This window comes from Ctenopharyngodon idella, chromosome 3, assembly GCF_019924925.1.
Source record: "Ctenopharyngodon idella isolate HZGC_01 chromosome 3, HZGC01, whole genome shotgun sequence".
NCBI lineage: Eukaryota > Metazoa > Chordata > Actinopteri > Cypriniformes > Xenocyprididae > Ctenopharyngodon > Ctenopharyngodon idella.
In genome coordinates, this window is record NC_067222.1 from 14,039,866 (window position 1) to 14,061,367 (window position 21,502).

Genomic DNA, 21,502 nt, shown 5'->3' on the forward strand with positions numbered 1-21,502 from the left:
GTGTTTACCTGTCTATAACCGGTCCAAAACCAACAGTGTGCATCCGAGTGTTTGTGCGGGCGGTGCTGTTCACCGAACTGGGACTGATTCTAGTGAACCAGCAGATCACAATCATCTGTCCTTTCTGGAGATAAACTGAAAGCATTGATTCACTCGCTCTCTCGCACACATAGTTGTATTGTGTATATATTTAGATATAAAGAGCAATGATTGCTCATTGAGACAGTGCCAGTGTTTCTCTGGCTTTTAGAGCTGAACCGATCTTTCCAGCCCATGAACCACCTCTCGAGGCATGGTCCGAGAACAGACACAGGCCGGGAACACTTAAGAAAATTAACATAATAAAGCATATTCACATCATTTATATCCACACGGGAACTGTGTTGGTGGAAAAGGGGTATGTGTGAATCTTCATCTGCTGTATCTGAATGTGTTTCTCTCAGGGATCCTGAATCTGCTGTCCAGAAGAAGCTCAGATCTGATGAATCTGATTCACTGAATCATTCTGAATCTGAGCAGATCAACAGCTCGTGTCCAGAGGATCATCCTGTCATCACACTGAACGTCATTCATTAATGGTTTCTGTGCGATATTTCAACACAGGCCTGCGTTTCCCACCAATGGCCTCTACAATCAACTAAGGCTTACGATGCTTTTGGGAGATTCAGCCCAGATAGTTTCAAAGCAGATTTACACTGATAACAGGTTACTAATGGACAGAGACAGCAGCTCTAGAGGAAAGTTATTGTACAGTTTAAGTAGGTTTTTGATTCATTTCTGTTGTAAAAATCATTCATGAACTTAGGAGCAGTTTACACAACACCATTTTCAACTGAAAACAGAAAACTTCTCTGTATAGATCTGTGTGAACAGGACTCATTTTTGTCAACTGTACAGAGGAGAAACTGACCAACATTTGTTTTGTTGTTTTGAATAAAAGAGTTAGTTCACCCCAAAAATGAGCATTTCATCATCATTTACTCACCCTCATGTTGATCCAAACCTGTATGAGTTTCTCCTGCTGAACACAGAAGATATTTTGAAGAATGTCAGTAAGCAGACAGTTGACGATAGCCATTGACTTACATAGTAGGAAAAACAATACTGTATAAGTCCATGTCTACCGTCAACTGTCTGCTTACCATGTTTGAACTTTATTCCTAGGCTAGTAGTTTTCACTGTAGTAGCAAAAATGAACATGGGAATTGTGAATATTTCATGGTATCTAAAACGTTGGTGTCATGCATGATATTGGGTTCATGAGACGAGATATATAAATATATGACTAGAAATATAGTCTTTTATTCAACTGAAAGTCACAAAATACAAACCAATGCAGGTGGAGATGTTTTAAAGTGTCCTATTATGGTTTTTAGAATATTTCCTTTCATCCAGTGTGTAATATTGGATAATATAATGTTCATAATATAATGTATAAAGCTGTCTGTGAATGAAAACATTGTCAAAAGTGCACAATAAAAAAGTTAGCGTCTCTCAAAAGACAGAATCGACTCTGAACCACCTAAACGAGTCGTCAGGAATTCCAGTCTCACTTCCGTGACCTGCGTATGTAACGCAGTAACACATTTGCATAATGCCTATACCTATGATCTTCATTGGCTGCCCATGAACAACATCTAATTTGTATTTGACCCTTAAACACTGAATCTGGTCGAGAAGACTCTTTGTAAACACTTCCAAAGAATGAGGATGTGAAGAGTCTGGGGTTAAAATTACCACAGCGAATCAACAGAGCAGCTCGAGGAAAGGCAGGTTTAGAGAGAGTCGTTTGAGAATCATTGAAGAATCTGGTGATGTGCAGTGAAATCACTGATGCTCGACATTTAAACTCTCCTGTCATAAAATCCTGTTTTTCACAACATCCATTGTAAAGTTTTATCTCTGTTATGTTCTTTAATAATTCTAAAACACTTACTGTGAAAAATGTTGACTGTACAAAGAGTGATATTCCAGGGCCAAATTCATTCTTCATAATTCACAATACATACAGGCAACCAGGAGAAACTCAACACACAAAAATGAGCATGTTACACGCTTTCCCCATATGCACGATTATAGATCATCATCAATGTACTGAGATATTTGTATGTTTTCTATAAAGCATTTTCATGTGTTTGTTGTGATGGTCTTTATAATCAGTCTATAGTACACAGATATAGGACACGAGTGCATTCATCACAAGCAAATGTTCACTTACAGACAGAAGCAGCATGACGAAGTCGCCTGTTAGGCTCTCTCTGAAATCCCCTGAGCAGAAGAAACCCTGAGCCACGGTGCAGTTTGTTTTCAGACCGTGCCTGAAGGAAGGTGGAAGATGATTTCACAATTGCCTGTTTGTAACCTGTTACGGTAAACTGTGACTCAGTGACTTTCCACAAACACATCTCTTCTGGAGCAAAGGCGTAGTTTTTTTGATGTTTGAAGAATTGTTTTAGCATGCTCCCTCGTGAGGTCTGTTTGTTTGTTTTGTTTGTGTAAAATGGTCTTTTGAGATACCATCTACACACTCAAAGTTAGGATATCATAACTGGAATGAAATAATAGCCTAGTTAAAAATGACTTGTTTACATAGAATATATGATATTTTATATAATTTAAAGGGTTAGTTCACCCAAAAATGATAATTCTGTTATTAATCTAAAGTGACTCACACTGTTCTTGCATTCCCTGAATTACTGAAAACATCCATCGAAAGAAGATTAGGACTGTCTTTAATTTAATCTTCTGGTTCAAGTAAAATATGATAGCTTTTTTAAAGGCAGTTGTGTTTAGCTGAAGATCCTTAAATCTGGAAAAAGTTGCTTTCTTGCCGATTTAAAATAAAGGGTCAGACAGAGTTCATTCAGTGAGTATACAGGTGTTCAATGGAGAACAATACATCATGTCAAAGCCTGCGGTGTGTGTGTAAACGTGTGATGATTCATTCACTTTCAGCAGCCCTTTTTTCTCCTCCTAATATTTTCACTTTCAGTCTGTCAGTACCTTGAGACCGTTCACCTCACTTCAGCACCTCACCTGGAGTGCCATCAGAACCTTGTATGTCTGCACTGAAGCATTTTTGCCCACATATAAAAATATATTTAATGCTACTTTTGATACTTGGGTACATACAGTAAGATTAAAATAGCTGATTTTTTATTGTCTTGTTTTATGTTTTTAGAAATATTCCACAGTTTTGAATGTTTCACTTTCCTGTTTTGACCTTTGACAGATTGTTTGGCTGGTAGTGAGGTTTGGGTGAGTCCTCTTCCTAAGAGTTTGGATCCTCTGGCTCCAGCTGGAAACTAACAATGCTTGGCATGAATCGTCAGGACTTCATCATGCTGGAATGTGTCACTCACAAACATGACCTCACTGTGAGGGAGGAGCATCAACCTGAGAAACAGCGCGCGCCCTCCACTGGACATTATAAAACACTTCATGTGGCTTATGCGTTATAAGACCAAACTCAGTGCACACATTTTTAATAAAGCATACAGTGTACAGACAAGCAGATGGACCATAATATGAACACAACGCGTTTAATTTGTCACTGAAAGTTCTCTGATAGAGATTAAAATACACACTGAACTCTGTTCCATCATCGTATAGGGTGAATTCAGGTTGAATGGAACACTTTTTCTCAGGCATCTCAATGGCAAGAAGTGTCCCAATCAACCTGAATTCACCCCTATATACACACACACACACAATATACATACAATATTCATATAAATCTATGAAAGTCTTATGGTCAGCTCCTGTTTTCTTTGTTTATGCACATTATGTCTCATTCTCACAGGGACTGCATCTTGAACTTTAACCTGTTGTTGTCAGACAAGGAACACCTTCAACACTCCGCGTGTCTCCTCGTATATTAACCCAGAGCGAGACGACGGATAGCGGGTTTGGTGATTCCCTGGATGTTATCGCGCAAAACTTCACGGTGACGCTTGGCGCCTCCTTTTCCGAGTCCTTTACCGCCTTTGCCTCTTTCAGACATGTCTTACACAACTCTATCAAACGATGATAAAGAATGGTAGACGAGTATTACTAGGAGGACTTTTACATTTGCTTACAGGACCTGAGAGAAACCAACGCCGAGTCACAAGGCGCAACACGCACCTCCCTTCAATATAGTTCGAGCACAAAACACTGTGATTTAATCCTAACACGAATCTAACGAGGCCTGTCCTTTGTTTAATATGAAAAATTAAGTTTTTAAGATTTATTTGACAAAGATAATATTATAACATTGTCATATCATATACAGAGATACTGAATGACAATGAAATGTGACAGTATATTTATTAGACATTTCAGATATATTTGCAGAATATAAATGATTTCAGGCCTCTAGGATTTAAACTGTAGGTCTCACCTTAACTGAATATGCACCTGCATAAATAGTAATCTCTTCTCTGGCCTTCAAGCTGCGATAAAAGTTTCAAAACAGACCATGCCGCTATTAGGGAGTAGCTAGAAGATTTAACAAAACTGTGGATGAGCTAATTAACAAGAGTTGTAAAATACCCAACTGTATTTTTTTGGCAGACTGTTTGAAGATAAAAGTATTGTCAAACATCTGGATACAAGGTCACTGATTAAAAACTGTATAAAAATGAGAGTTTTTCACAACTGCTAAAACACTAAACTCCATTCTCTGAACCAAACGGTGAGTGGCAGGGACCCATTTATCGAATAAATAAGTCTTTGTGTAAAATCTTAAACGGGTTCAGGCAGTTAAACAAAGTTTGCAAATTTTATGCATTTTTTTTTTCAAAACTCTAAACACATTCTCACTCACTAAAACACATATCGCACTGTGATGCACTTGTGTTGGACAACAGTAAAAACTTTAGGAGAGGAAGAATTGTCTAAACTTGTTAAATCATCAAAATCAACAACATGTATGTTAGACCCTATACCGACTAAGCTATTGAAAGAGATGCTTCTAGAGGTCATAGATCCTCTGCTTAATATCGTCAATTCATCTTTATCACTAGGATATGTACCAAAAACTTTTAAGCTGGCTATTATTAAACCTCTTATTAAAAAACCACAACTTGATCCTAGAGAATTAGTCAATTACAGGCCGATCTCAAATCTCACTTTTCTGTCAAAAATACTAGAAAAGGCAGTATCATCACAACTATGTTCCTTTTTAGAAAGAAATAGTATCTGTGAGGATTTCCAGTCAGGATTTAGACCGTACCATAGTACTGAGACTGCTCTCATTAGAGTTACTAATGATTTGCTCTAATCATCAGATTGTGGTTGTATCTCTCTATTAGTGTTACTGGATCTTAGTGCAGCATTTGACACTATTGATCACAATATTCTTTTAAATAGACTCGAAAATTATGTTGGCATTAGTGGAATTGCACTGTCATGGTTCAAATCATACTTATCTGACCGTTATCAGTTTGTAGTAGTAAACGAAGACATGTCATATCGATCACAAGTTCAATATGGAGTACCACAAGGCTCAGTACTAGGACCGTTGCTGTTCACTCTGTACATGCTACCCTTGGGAGATATCATTAGGAAGCATGGCATTAGTTTTCACTGTTACGCTGATGATACTCAGCTCTATATTTCTTCAAGCCCTGACGAAACTTACCAATTCACAAAATTAACAGAATGCATAGCTGATATAAAAAATTGGATGACCAGTAATTTCCTACTACTAAATTCAGAAAAAACAGGTCCAAACTAATTTTTGGACCAAAAACTTCTTCACGTAATAACCTAGAATACTGTCTAACACTTGATGGCTGCTCTGTTAAGTCTTCGTCGTCAGTTAGGAACCTGGGTGTGCTCTTTGATACCAATCTTTCATTTGAAGGCCATGTTACTAGCATCTGTAAAACCGCATTCTTCCATCTTAAAAATATATCTAAACTACGACATATGCTCTCAATGAAAAATGCAGAACAGTTAGTTCATGCGTTCATGACCTCAAGGCTAGATTACTGTAACGCTCTACTGGGTGGTTGTTCTGCTCGCCTGATAAATAAACTACAGCTCGTACAAAATGCAGCAGCTAGAGTTCTTACTAGAACCAGGAAGTATGACCATATTAGTCCAGTTCTGTCAACACTGCATTGGCTTCCTGTTAAATATCGTATAGATTTTAAAATCTTGCTCATTACTTACAAAGCACTAAATGGTTTAGCTCCCCAGTACCTGAGCGAGCTCTTAACATATTGTTTTCTTAGCAAAACAATATTAATGTTTGTTTGTGACACATAGGCGTTTGTTCTCTCCTTACTCTTGACCTGCAATGACCTGATCTTATTTCATATTTTTATTTCAGAGATGTCAGAGATCAGCTCTAGTCCAGATGATCCAGTGATCCAGATTCTTCTGATAGGCAGAAAGGCTTCTGGGAAAAGCTTGTCAGGAAACACTATATTGGGAGAAACAAGGTTTAAAGAGCACAAATCTAAAGTGTGTGATGGTAAAACACAGATTAGAGAGAAGCAGGTGTGTGTGATTGATTGTCCAGATCTACTGGATCCAGATCTGAATAAAGAGAAGCTGGAGATGATGAAAGAGCAGCTGGTCTCTGGATGTTCAGCAGGTCTCAGTTCAGTTCTGCTCACCGTTCCTCTAGAGAACGAAGAAGATTGAAGGAATAATGATGGAGAACGGAGGGAAATTTTAGCCAAAATAATCTTTAATTTGGTTACATGTCGTTTTTGCCAAAATAACTTGCGAGATGTATGATATTGCATCATGTAAGCAAAGTCAACAGTGATAACAATGTGTTTGGTTTCATATCTTTGACATGTTCTATTGCGTAGTCTGTGCGTAGCCACGATTTAGCTCAAAGTCAGACCGGCTATTTGTAGCCCACCTATAGTCAATCCTGATTTATTGTAGTTTTTGGACAGGAAGTGCATGAGATGGTTGATATCCCATCATGTTCGCAATGTCAATGATTTCTATAAGTTGTAAGTGGCATTTCATGACATGGTCTATATGTTGTCACGATTTAGCTCTGAATTGGATAGGTTATGTGCAGTCTGCTTAGTCCACCTGGTGAAATCGAGGCAATCTATAGTCTAATTTTTACAACTTGGCTACAGCCCTGATTCAGACCAGCAATGAGTGTAACCAAAATAGTGTTAAGTAATTTTTGGCCACAAAGCTTGTGGGATTCATGATATACCATCAAATGCAAGTATACATTGTGTGACAGCATATTTTTGCATATATATATATATATATATATATATTTCACACGCATATATGACTGTCTTTAATTTTAAGTTAAATAAAAATGTACAATTACAATTCTCAAGCGCTAGATGGCAACCGTGGCTCTACTGAGTCATGACTACTGATCTCGCGATAAACATTTCTGCCATTTTACAACTGTCGGAGAGCAAGCAACAGCAAATGTTAAAGCAAATTCTTTCCTGCTTTTGGTCTTGTAAGTATCTGTGTTTTTCATTTTGACATGCGTTCATTATTTATGTACAGTGTTATCATGTGTATGAACAGTGAAATTTTAGCGGGTAACAGTGCAGACTCAGAGTAAGTGTGGTTAGATTAACATGCTACATGCACATGTACAGTATGTTTCCTTGTGCCCTAAAACTCTCTAATTATCTAAATACAAGGGGGTAAACATGAAACCTGTGCACCCTATTATTATTTGTTACGAAAGCCTCATATTTTTTAATCTTTTGATCATCATTTTGATCAAATATGATATTTTTGGTTTGGCAAGGCAAGTTTATTTTGCGTATGTATAACTTCTTTGTCAATGTTTTATATTTTTATGATGTTAAGTTGTAAGATGTTCCATATTTTTTAAAAAAAAAGTTTATTTGTATTTGTATAATTTAATTTTCATTATTTTTTTAAATCATTTTGTATTATCTTGAGTTCTTTTTCTAAATAAAAACATTTAATTTGTTTGGACTGATTGTCATTTATGAGAACCTGTTATATTTAAGTGAAAAGAATCCTTTAGCCATTATTTTGTTGTCTATTACATGTATAGATGTAATCATTCATTAGCTGTATATTTGATGACTCGCCTACTCTTGGGTTATGGTTAGACGTCTATTAGATTTTCACTGACAGCCTAAATTTTGCCTCGTTTTAGCCTAGACGGCCAGGCTATGTTTTGACGGCTATTAGACATAAAATTGCTTACTGGGGAGCAACAGCAAAGTCAATATTGTCAATTGTAAGTTGTTTTTTGTTGTAAATGACTTTAATAATACAAACTTATGGCAAACATTTACATTTAATCATTTAGCAGATGCTTTTATCCAAAGTGACTTACAAATGAGGAGAGCAATAGAAGAAATCAAACAACAGTAGGGCAACAATATGCAAGTGCTGTGACCAGTCCCAGTTTGTCCAGAACAGTACATGTAGCAATTTTTTTTTTAATAGATATATAGAATAGTAAGTGTCAGTATTAATGAGTCAAGTGTTTGTGAAAAAGATGCGTCTTCAGTTTCTTGAAAATGGCTAAAGTGTCAGCAGCTTGAGTTAGGCAGGTGATTCCACCACAGTCCAGGTAAAGTCACAAGCATGTCACACTAATTTTCAATGAAGAATCATAGAGATTTATTTGATATTTCTAATGTAGTTTCAGAAGAGTCTCCAGCTGAAGATCCAGATTCATCAGGTTCCTGAGAGGAAAGATCAGATCAGGCTGGTTCTGCTGGGAAAACAGGATCTGGAATAAGAGCCACTGGAAACACCTCGGCAGAAACGTGATGCCGATCATGACAAACAAATGCCTAACTAAACACTTCAAAATACTGGAATAAACTAAACTCATCTGAACTGAAGTATCTGTTTGAAGAGAAAAACATAAACTGTTTATTTTCTGAGTATTGAGAATCACAAACTCTTTGATGACCCATCAAGACAAAAGCCCAGCTATAAAGTAAAAACTGTTAAATAAATGCTGTTACATACTATTAATCCAACATCAGATTTAAGACAGGCATTTTTTCATTACCATGACAGTTTTGTTTAGTTTAATGTTCTGTGGTTCAAGTAAAATATTATTAATGTGTTTTTAAAAGTCCAACACCAGCTGGAAAACTGGAAATGTGTCTTGCTTCTTAACAGTTTCAAATGAAATGAAATAATAAAAAAATAATAATACCACATGGAACAATGAAATATTGTGTCACCTGTCATGGGTGATCTGTGTTTGATTTGGATTTGGGTGGGTTTATCACTTCTTTTTTTTAGTTCTGTGACCTAATTTTCAGTTTGTTTTCTTGGTTATTTTTACACCTGTTGCTCATTTCATTGATTATGTAAGGAATAATTGACGACGGCCATGATGCAAAGCGTCCATGTATGCATTATTTTCTAATAATTGAATGTCCTAGAATCAATTATTCCACTTATATAGGGGACCTTTAAGATGTACACACACAGAAAAAAATCAGCGAGAAATTGGACCAGATCAGCACAATGATCAATACAAAACGTCTGGACATGCAAAGTCTTTGATTGACATTCAGTTCTGCTGATTTAAATCAATGAAATTCCAGAAATAATAGTTGATTCAGAGATCATACCCTTAAGTGCAATATAATAAATATCCAACGGAGGGCGCCAGTGTCATTTTTAAAGCTTGGCCTTTTGCACACTAGTTGCAATTTATTATTTGCACTTAACACCCTTTTGCATTTTGTACCAAGATTTAAGATTTCATGATGTTGGCCCTTGAAAACAAGTCATGCACACCGTGTTCCAGCGACAGGAAAGAAGGAGGTTTTATGCAGTAAATCATCCATAGGTACACTAACCAGTCCAAAACAAAACAGTCATGTGGGGTAGCAGCGCCTGCAAATCCAGGAGCCATAACAGCTACACCCTGCCCGATACGCCTCATAACAATCGCTCTCATCAGCATCACTGCAGAACACCCACGAGAACATCAGCTTTTGAATCAGTTAAACTAAAAAAGTTGTGAAACTGAAACCACTACAGGATGATGTGGTGAGCCCTTACTGAGAAAAGAATTTCCTCTAAAGACAAGACGCTGTGTTCAGTCTTTGTGGGGCAAGGGTTTGGTAGTGACCCCCTGCGAAAAAGTTTTTATTTGCAGACCTGTTCAAAAAATTTTGTCTAAAATAATTACTTGTAACAAAGTGATTCATGTTTTCATGGTGCATGATAGCTGATTAGGAAGTATGGAATCAGTACATCAGCACAATCTTACAATCAATAAAATCATGTGAATGTAAATGGAATTCCTTAAATTAACACACTTCATAACTTCCCAATATTGCAAGGCCATGAAATGAGATGAATTGTGGTGATTTTAGCTGAATTGGGCTCAGACAGCAATGACCACCGAAACTTAGAGAAACTCTCTTAGCCATGCAGTTTGAGATTTAACGTCAAATTTAACTTATGTAAAACTTATGTAACTAATGTAAAATATATACAGAACTGAAAGTAAAGGTTCAATAATACAGTTGTTTGATATGTAAGGAGATGCATGTCTTAGAAACTTTCAGATTAAAAAAAAAAAAAAAAAAAACAGTTTAAAGTCATAAATTTACATTAATGTTGAGATCAGACTAAAATTCAATCCGCAACACAAATCAGTTCATCAGAAATTCTCTATATTGAGAATAATATGTCAAATTTAACTCAGGACTCTATATATTACACTGGAAGAACTTTTAAATGAGTGATTTATGTCTAAGTGTCTGCATATAAGCTTACATTCATTAGCCAGTTTCATATCTGCTGATGCAGAGCAGTTTAATGTCTCAGAACATAAACCTTTTCATATGCAAATACTTTCCACTCTGAATAAGGAAAAGAAAGAAGAACAAGAAAAAAAAAACACATGTATGAATAATGTGTGTTCTCAATGAGGGGCATTTTGGGATGTTTACCTCATAAGTCCCTTTTTAGCTTTCCCTTCAAAGCTTCTAACCTCTGCCCCCAATTCAGACCTGTAGAAGTGTTGAAGCTGTGGGGCGATGGGTGTCTGTGTAATCATGACACGTAAGAGCAATTGTGCTCATGAAAGCAATAATGAATGCAGCCAGATCTTCAACTCCATTCATCAATAAATATAAAAAATGGGAATTATTTGAAAAATAGGTGAATAAAAAAGTAAGAATAGAAAGTCATATATAAATGAAATGACAGAATTTTGATTGAACTATCCCTTTAACAGTATCTTCCTTTTTACTTTAAGGAATGTAGTTTTATTTAGTCTAATTAAAAATAAAAAACATTACCAGAAACAAACCAGTTACAAACAAATAATCAAAACATGCCAATTATACTGATCATCTGAATGAGTCATAACATGCTTTCTCAGAGATATTGTGATGATACAGGAATGAATCACCTCTAGTCAGTTCTTGGGCTCAAACCAGCTCACATACACACCCTCTATAAGTAATCTGAGGACATGATGACGGTCAAATATCTCTCTGTTTCAGGCTTTCCACAAGATGAATGTTTCACTGCTCAAATGTGTACAAGCATTGTTAAGTTCCTTTGTATTTTTATTCAAAGACCCTCCATTACATCTGACTTTCAGTAATCTCTGCCTATATGTTAGGCTCACATATGTGGCTTTTTACCTCAGACATGCCGGAGAGAAAAAACACTAGTTTTGCATCATGTGATGGGCTTACTCTGCTAGACTTCACTCTAAAGCATGATGTGAGGAACTATCAGAAATGCTTACACAGATTGTGTAATAGTGAGTCATGGAACAGGTCCATGCTTACATTACCCAGTTCATGACAAATAATGAAATTCAATAGTGCTCACTTGTTTCTTGTATTAACCAACACTGAGCTAAAAAGAAGCATTTTTCATCATTACAATTATTGTAGTATTTCATTAGCAACATAAGAAGCAGCTTTCAACAGGCTCACTTCACAGCAATGGTTCAAACCGGCTTTAATATGAAGATACAAAGATAAAGAAACATGTATAACCATTAAACAGATGACTAGAAATAAAAAAAACAATGTCTGAAAATCTTAATTCAAACTTCAAAGATGAATTTATTAGATAGATAGATAGATAGATAGATAGATAGATAGATAGATAGAAATGGTCAGATGATAGATAGATAGATAGATAGATAGATAGATAGATAGATAGATAGATAGATAGATAGATAGAAATGGTCAGATGATAGATAGATAGATAGATAGATAGATAGATAGATAGATAGATAGATAGAAATGGTCAGATGATAGATAGATAGATAGATAGATAGATAGATAGATAGATAGATAGATAGATAGATAGATAGATAGAAATGGTCAGATGATAGATAGATAGATAGATAGATAGATAGATAGAAATGGTCAGATGATAGATAGATAGATAGATAGATAGATAGACAGACAGACAGACAGACAGACAGACAGACAGATAGATAGATAGATAGATAGATAGATAGATAGATAGATAGATAGATAGATAGAAATGGTCAGATGATAGATAGATAGATAGATAGATAGATAGATAGAAATGTCAGATGATAGATAGATACATAGATAGATAGACAGACAGACAGACAGACAGACAGATAGATAGATAGATAGATAACTTCTGCGATCCCAAAAACAAAAGCAACCATGTGATGACAGTCTAAGAGACATATGATTGCCAGTAAGTCAACCCCCCCCCCTTCCGCCCCCCCAAACAAAAACAAACACATTTTATTGATTATTCATCTTGAAGTAACCTTCCATCCACAAGTTCCCTCAAAGTTCGAATTTCCTTAAATAACTTCTGCAATCCAAAAACAAAAAAAAAGTATAAGTATAAGAGAAATATGATTGTCATGACTGCCAGTAAGTCAACCCTCACCCCACCACCACAGGAAGCTAAGGTAGACTAGGAATGGTATATAAAATTCACCCCAAAGCTCATCTGTACATTTCCAATCTTGGGGGCTGAATATCAAGAAAGGTACACCTTTTTCTCATCTCCTGTACATCTCTCTTCTGGTACAATGCTTTTTCTTTATTCACTTTGCAAACATTTAACCTTGAAGTCCATGTAAAGCAATATTAAAATATGTGTTGGGACCCAGCCAAATCTGAATGCTTAGAAAACCCACCAAGTAAACGAAATAGGGTATCAAAATCTTGAAAAAATAAGCAGTCTTCTCTGCTCTCAAATGATAGGGTTGTGTCCGCTGTCGGCGCTGAAACCACACCCACTCACATGCCGTCTCTCACGTCTATGGTCTCTCAATTATGTTATGTTTGCTTCCGGGTCCAAACGCTCTATCTCATACCACAAGCAGTGTTGCCAACTCTGCCTCTCAGCGTCAGCTCTGTTCAGTGAGTGTCTGAGAGGAGCTGATTACCCTTTGTTTTTATATTTAAAGAATTTAGTTTGACCGTTTTGATTTACATTCTTCCTGTGTGCTTATCATTTATATTACTCACTATCACAGAGCTTTAGTTCATCCAGTTTCCGAACTCTCTGAATTCATTTATGTTACATTTATATAAAAAAATGTAGTCATTCACTATATCATACTCATTCTTGTCTGACAATACTTCTAATGAGTATAATATATAGGAAATGAGAACAGCTTTATTTGACATTCGGTTATATTATATTATATTGTATTAAAATACAGTAGTTAGCAACCGACGTGATGGCGTCACGAATATGTTAAATTTGGCATTTCTGATATCAATATTTCATATGGCTTTCTTACTAGTAATAACAATCACATTAATGATATTAGAAATGAATACTGCCATGTCACAGTGACAATCGAATTGATGATATCAAAAATAGACATTTACAAGTAGCCTATGCTTGACTCATTAGGAATAATCCGCTTGTTAAATCGTGACGTGAGGAACGCCGTTTCCGGGTCTGAAGCCCCAATTGGAGAGACTCGTTTCGCTTGAGAAGCCACCTCGATGGCCGTTTATGAGCGCTATTAATTCATATTCAACATTTAACATTTTAAAAATGTAGACATTTAAAAACTTATAGTCTACACAACAGTCTCCGTGCTCACAGCGTCACAGATGATTTATGAAAGATGAATCACTGTCTGGCCATCATTTTGATTTGGAGAGGTTATGATTATAATTTTTTGGTATAGGCCTATTACACCACATCGTGTGTGTACATTAGCCCCGTCTGTTGTTTTCTTGTGGACAGTGTTGTCAACTATTTTCAAAGAAAAGTAGCTAAAGCCTGCCCAAAAAGCCGCTAAATGTCGATAGATGACGCCATGCGTCAATTAGCATGTTGAAATACTTTTACAGATATCAAGAATTAACATTTTAACTAGTAAAAATGTAATTCTTGACATCAGGAATTTATATTTCTTACTAATCACGTGGTTATTGGTGTTTTTTTCTAATTACATTTCTGATATGTGATCTGATATCTTTATAATCAATATCTTTATATGATTTGAATGGCAGCCTATGGTGATATTTAACTATTGAAAATACCAAGAATTAGTTTCTACTAGCCTAGTTGAAATGTAATTCCTGATATTAAAAATAGCCATTGTTACTACTGTTACTATCCCATTTCTGATATCAGGAATTAGCTTTTTAACTAGTGGAATTTGAATTGTTCATATCAAGAATTCATATCATGAGAATGAATAAAAGTCCCCATGGTTTGCCATATTAGACTTAGAATTTTGATCTTTCAGTACAACATGCTGTCAGATTTGTATTTGTCAGTTCGGCAGCTTCCTCTGTAAAGCCTGATCTGTATTTCACACACTATGATCTTCCTCTCCCTCCATTCTGTAGATACAGCAGTGTTTCTCATCAATATGATGTATGTGATCTGAGCGCAAGCTGCTAGACTACTGTAAATGTGACAGTAGCACCTTCTGCTGCTCGAAATAATAATGTCAACTCTGTTCATATTACATTTTATCCGCTAACAATAGTGCTGAGGGGACGTCCTCCTTGGTTAAAATCATGCAATATAACTGAAAGGGCACTTTACTATTAGCGATTAAAGGGGCAAGGGCTCACTCATCTCAGTTCATCGCCATCTCACAAAGCTCCATAATAATCCATAAAGCTGGCTGCACATTAATCTGTTATTTACATGTTATAATGAGAGGATTTGCGAACATGAAAAACTCAAAATCTACTCACCGCTCAAAAACCCAGAGTTTTTGTTCAGGTTACATTGCTCAACGCCACAAAAACATTAGAGAATTATAAAAGCCTTGACCTTCTCCAAAGTGCAAACACAGATAAGCACTGGATCGTTTGCCAAATATATTTTGCCAGTATGCAATTATTACGGAGAAAGCTGATCATAGAGCAGAAGTTATGGAAAGCTTTTCCCACTAAAAGCAGTCAGAAGGAGCAGCATGCAGTGGTTTAGTAAGGAAATTCCATTCGCAAGAAAAGGCTTGCATGAATTATGTTAGAATCAATGGAGCCAGGGGTGAATGTGAAAGATCTCTGTGGTTTAGAGCATAAAGGAGTTAGTCACCTAGAAACCACACTGGACCCTTACAGTCATCTCTGTATGAGTTTACGCTCACCTGTTAGAGTCGGCTCAATGCACATTTAGTGCTTCCACCATCTACGTAAAAAGAAATGTCAGAAAAAAGACGTCTATTCAGTTCACTGATTTTATTTGAAAAGCTTACAGAAGATTCCCACAACTGCCGGGGAAAAAAAAAAAAAAAGATAAGGTTAAACATATAAGGCCAATTAAAAATGTTGTTACTTTTTTATTTTTTATTTTCCAGAATGTATTTATGCAGATTAACTAGAAATGTATATAAAACTATTATATTTTAAATCTTTTAACATATTAAATCTATTATATTTTATATATTTAGGTAGACAGAACAACAGACAAACAGAATGACAGACAGACAGACAGACAGACAGATAGATAGATAGATAGATAGATAGATGTAAATCTAATGATAATAAGAAAACAAGTTTCTAGAAAACAAAAACAAACACATTTTATTGATTATTCATCTTGAATAACCTTCCATCCACAAGTTCCCTCAAAGTTCAATTTCCTTAAATAACTTCTGCAATCCAAAAAAAAAAAAAAAAAGCAACTATCTGATGACACAGTATAAGAGAAATATGATTGTCATGACTGCCAGTAAGTCAACCCTCACCCCACCACCACAGGAAGCTAAGGTAGACTAGGAATGGTATAAAATTCAAAGCTCATCTGTACATCTCCACTCTGGGCTGAATATCATTAGTAAATATAATTAGTTATAAACTAGTTGATGAATACAGGAGCCATCAGTTCTCTTCTTATGAATGACTTGTCTGTCATTGAATCAGTGTTGCTGATGCAAAGTAGGCCCTTCGTTACCAAACATTATAAGTCATTTGCAAACTGTTAGAAATTAAACTGTTGGTTACTTTAAAACTAACCTTCATCTGGGAGATCACATGTGAATATTTGATCTGTTAAAGACACAATATGTACATTTTCGCCGCTAGAGGTCGCTTATTCAGTTGCTTGTCCTTGATTTTGTGGAATCATGGGATGTGTTGTCTTCACGTCTACAGCCGGTGGAAAAGAATCGGGACAGGACTCGGGCAGAAATCATGTTCGTGGATGAGATTATTAAAGTTACTGTAATATGAAGCAGAGCAGGACAAGTGATTGGAGCTGAACGAGACCGCTGGAGAGATTGCTAATGAGAGACAAGCAGGACACACGTCTCGAGAGCAGCAGAACTTTTATTATGCCACAGTCGCCGCTTTCGCTTTTTTTAGTCTAGCGTATGTGGGGTAGTGCGGCGCTGTTTATCAGATACATTTGAGTGTTGAAAGATAGATCAATATTAGTCTTTAACTGGATGCATATGTCAGATTTATTGCATGACTCAGGCAGAGAAAAGCTGTTGCTATCAAACATTGTTCACTTAATCATCTGAGTCAGTGTAATGGAGAAGGGATAGATCACATAGGCCAACTGATGGAAGGTTTGCGAAGAAATTTCATGCTCCCTTGTAAAAGTATTTTTTAGTATTTTTAAAATACAAAAATACAGTAGTTTATTTTGATACATGGTGTGGCTGCTGTATTTTGTAGTTTATTTTGGTACACTTAAAATTAATGTATTTGGTATTTTATTTTAAAATACATTTTGATGTATTTTTGCCCAACCCTGTGCATTTGTACATTAAGAATACAGCAAGACAAGCTATTAATCCTTTTTTTTAAATGCCATTTTTCATGTTCAGTGACACTTTAAATAGGACAACCATTAGTAAGACTTAGCTAGATAATAAACTGCACTTTTAGTAAATACTCATTAAAACTACAAATATTGTCTTAAGTAGGCCTAAATAAAAGTCTTACGTTCCAAGTTATAATTTGTGGCCCTTTGCATTTCATGTGGTTAAAATGCGGCCCTCTTGACTTCCGAACTTGAGTACCCCTGCATTAAGGAAATGATATTGGAGGACCAAATTCTGCTAAATATTTTAGTTTTCCGAACTAAATGAGCAAGTTTTTCCTCTGAGATCTCACTAACTGATTCTTGAACTTTTACACATTGAATTATCCATATTAAATATCCATATTTCATCTCGGGTGTGTGTGTGTTGTTTTGAAGAATTTATGAAGGTCGTTTCTTTAGTAACAAATATTATTTTGTGTTTGCATTTTTTTTATTTTTTATTATTAAGGTTTTCCTAATTTTGCAGTAGCGCCCTCTTCTGCCTGCTGTAATTACTACATTTTAGAAGACCTGATATGAGATCAGCATACACCTTTTCCATTATATGTTTGTTATAAAAACATATGTCAAGCAGTATATTAATGTGTGATTTAAAACATTTTCCTCTCTTGTCAGCATTAAATAATGCACAACATCAGTGTGTCGTGTGGAGAGATTAGGACTGACGGCGGGTTTGAATACAGACTTCATGAAGATTTACTGAATCAAACTGTCAGTAGAGACTGTGAGCAGAGCTGGTATTCAGAGGTGTGTTTCTGTCCTCAAACTACACCATTACACACACACACACATACACACACACACACACACACACAGAAATACATTATTTAATCCTCTTATTTCGGAGCAGGATTGGCATCTGATCGCAGATCCATCAGATCCACACAAACTGAGTGATCTAGTGACGTCTGTATCATCTGGCCGTCTCGTTACTTCTCGCTGTGTGAATCTGAATCATGAGATCATCTGTGATTCTGCTGATATAGTAAATTATCTTGATTTTTCTCTCAGCACATTTATATTCTATAACCAAACAGAAATGATGATGTTCTTACCTGTACAGATGCATCAGAAACATAAACACAATAAACTCTTACAGCATTAATCAGTTAATTTCTAATGAACATTATTAATTAATCTCTAAGTATTTTTTCTTTCATTACAGACTCATTTCAGTTGTAAGAGCATCTTCAGAGGTGAGTAATATACATCAGTCTGTCCTGATTCAGATCAAACTGTGTTGAAGTGAATCTTTCCTGATTCAGATCAAACTCTGTGTTGAAGTGAATCTTTCCTGATTCAGATCAAACTCTGTGTTGACGTAAATCTGTCCTGATTCAGATCAAACTCTGTGTTGACGTGAATCTGTCCTGATTCAGATCAAACTCTGTGTTGACGTGAATCTGTCCTGATTCAGATCAAACTCTGTGTTGAAGTGAATCTGTCCTGATTCAGATCAGACTCCCTGTTGACGTGAATCTGTCCTGATTCAGATCAGACTCTCTGTTGACGTGAATCTGTCCTGATTCAGATCAAACTCTGTGTTGACGTGAATCTGTCCTGATTCAGATCAAACTCTGTGTTGAAGTGAATCTGTCCTGATTCAGATCAGACTCCCTGTTGACGTGAATCTGTCCTGATTCAGATCAGACTCTCTGTTGACGTGAATCTGTCCTGATTCAGATCAAACTCTGTGTTGAAGTGAATCTGTCCTGATTCAGATCAGACTCCCTGTTGACGTGAATCTGTCCTGATTCAGATCAAACTCTGTGTTGAAGATAATCTGTCCTGATTCAGATCAAACTCCGTGTTGAAGTTAATCTGTCCTGATTCAGATCAAACTCTGTGTTGACTTGAATCTGTCCTGATTCAGATCAAACTCTGTGTTGAAGTGAATCTGTCCTGATTCAGATCAAACTCTGTATTGAAGTGAATCTTCTGTAAGTGACTCATGATGATTGTGAATGTGTTTTTCAGTGAGGAATGAAACTGCAGCGACTCCAAACTCAGGTGAGTTTCAGCTGCTAAACCTGTGTATATGTAAGCAATAAGATACTTAAGGCTAGTGCTGTATTGTGAATAAGTCACGGCTGAAGGAAGTTGTTAGGCATGACGCAAAGCAGAGTAACCCCTTCAGCCGTGACTTATTCACGATACAGCACTAGCCTTGAGTACCTTATTGCTTTTATAAAACGGTTACCACACAATGCAAATATTAAAGCCAGAAATATGTATCAATGCAACTTTCGTGATATAAACTTTCACTAAAAGCCTTCCTTCCACCGGAAAAAATAGTCCCTGATCGTGAACGGCAACAGAAGTTACATTATTACGCCATTAGATGGCGACAAAGACTGTCTTTATGAGTGTGTCAGTCAGTAGCGAAGACTTTTATATTGAAAAGACTAAATTGTTGTGAACACAGAACAAGACGCAACTGACAAATGCTTTAACTGGCGCTGTCAGTCACGGGAAAAACCCTTAACTGTTAAAAGAACAAGATAATACATCTATTATCAACAGGACTGACTTAAAGGAAAATGCTAAATCTGAATGCAGGTAATAAACTTGCTCAATCGATCTCTTTCTCACAATACTCCTCTATATAATACAGTAAGCTTCAATGAACAATATCAATTGAGAACAAACAGTTTACGTTGCTAAGAGTGGTTGCTAAGGGTGTTGTGTAGTGATACACAGAACTGTTGGGTGAAGCGGTCTTAGCGTTAATAAAATGCAGCTATTGACTAATCAGAATCAAGGACAGGAACTAACCGTTTTATAATTCACTAATAAAACACTGATTCAGATCTGATTCAGACTCAATCCAGTTTGAATGTGAACAGGCCTTTGTTTTCTGTCATATTGTCTGATATTTGTGATCATTGTGTGTTTTAAAGATGTTCTGGATGAAGTGACTCCATCTCTCCAGCTCTCAGGTGAAACATCAAGAGCTTTAAACCCTTTAAACTCTAATATTGATTCATCATTGTTAGTGATCATCTGATTTCACTGGTTTATGTATTCATGATTTTATTGTCTATATGGCTCATATAGATCAATTGTGGTGGATTTCTGTTCTCATCATCATCTTTCTTCTGGCATTTCTCTGTTTCACGCTGTGGAAAAGGATCTTCAGGTGAATCCAGAAGCTTTTTTAGACAAGAGGTGAGTGAATCAAACTGAGAGAAAGACTGAGACTTTTACTGAATCACACAGACGGATGATGATTTATTCTGATGTGCTTATGATTATGTGTTTCTATCAGGGATCCTGAATCTGACAGGACTCTGATGAAGGTCAAATCTGATTCACTGAATCACTCTGAATCTGATTGTACTCTGTTGAAGGTCAGATCTGATTCACTGACTCACTCTGAATCTGATTGGACTCTGTTGAAGGTCAGATCTGATTCACTGACTCACTCTGAATCTGATTGGACTCTGTTGAAGGTCAAATCTGATTCTCCTGATTTACTGAATCACCCTGAATCTGACGGGACTGTGAACAACAACACGTTTCACCACTTTCAGTCTAACTAATCCCCAGACGCTTTGTGTCCCAGACAGTCGATATATACACTGTAGCTGAAAGCAGTAAACAAAAGTGTTAAGCGTTGAATATTGAAAGGCATGTGCTTTATGGTACGAACCACTAAAGCCACACTTGTAGGGTTGGGTTGCACCAAAATTTCTGCATGTCATTTTTCATTAAGCATTATTTGAAGCTGTATTTCCATCACCTGCCACATACTCACTTCTGATGACCTGTAGATTCTGTGTCCTGCCAGCTGAGCAGCAGATGCCTCTGGCCTGTTTTCTTATAGTCTAATAATGTTTATGATATACCTTCATCTAGCTTATCTTGGTATTTGTACTCTGATTAACAGCAGTGAAATACTGATGATTCTACAAGATGGTAATGAGACCCAATGAGCCACAAACACCACACCATCCCTCATGTCTGGAAGCTACTCACTCATTTCTAACAATGAGATAAATAATCAATGGTTTCTAAGAAATACACTTCCCCTATGAATCTCTCTAAAATGTATGAAATCTTGCATCATTCATGAAACAATATTGCTCTAAATAACGGACTATTTCTCAGACTGGCAAAAATAAAAATGGACTTTGTCTTTAAATTTATTATTAAATTATCAGTAAATTTACATGCAAACATCATCCAGCAGACTTTTGAAGCTTTGTATTCCCGACCAGACAGTCAGATTGACAGAGGGTCAAAAGTGCATTATGGGTGTTGATATTCTTGG

At 36.3% G+C, this 21,502-nt stretch overlaps 1 protein-coding gene and 1 long non-coding RNA gene across 14 annotated transcripts in view; both read left to right on the forward strand.

Moving 5' to 3' along the window:
* Positions 1–21,502, forward strand: part of LOC127510041 (uncharacterized) — a 72,865-nt gene that overhangs the window by 31,723 nt on the left and 19,640 nt on the right. For 4 of the 13 annotated variants that reach the window (XM_051889537.1, XM_051889539.1, XM_051889535.1 and 1 more), the window contains exon 8: positions 444–1,176. The exons of 2 other annotated variants lie outside the window; for them this stretch is intronic. In XM_051889537.1, the coding sequence (XP_051745497.1) occupies positions 444–576 (133 nt within the window). In that variant the 3' untranslated portion in view covers positions 577–1,176. Of the gene's footprint in view, positions 1–443; positions 1,184–21,502 lie in introns of those variants that run through there. 7 more of the 13 variants (XM_051889545.1, XM_051889544.1, XM_051889541.1 and 4 more) reach the window with 7 other exon arrangements.
* Positions 8,175–9,147, forward strand: LOC127510085 (uncharacterized). The gene is made up of 2 exons (XR_007929469.1): positions 8,175–8,206; positions 8,618–9,147. It is a non-coding gene; the product is annotated as an uncharacterized LOC127510085 (long non-coding RNA).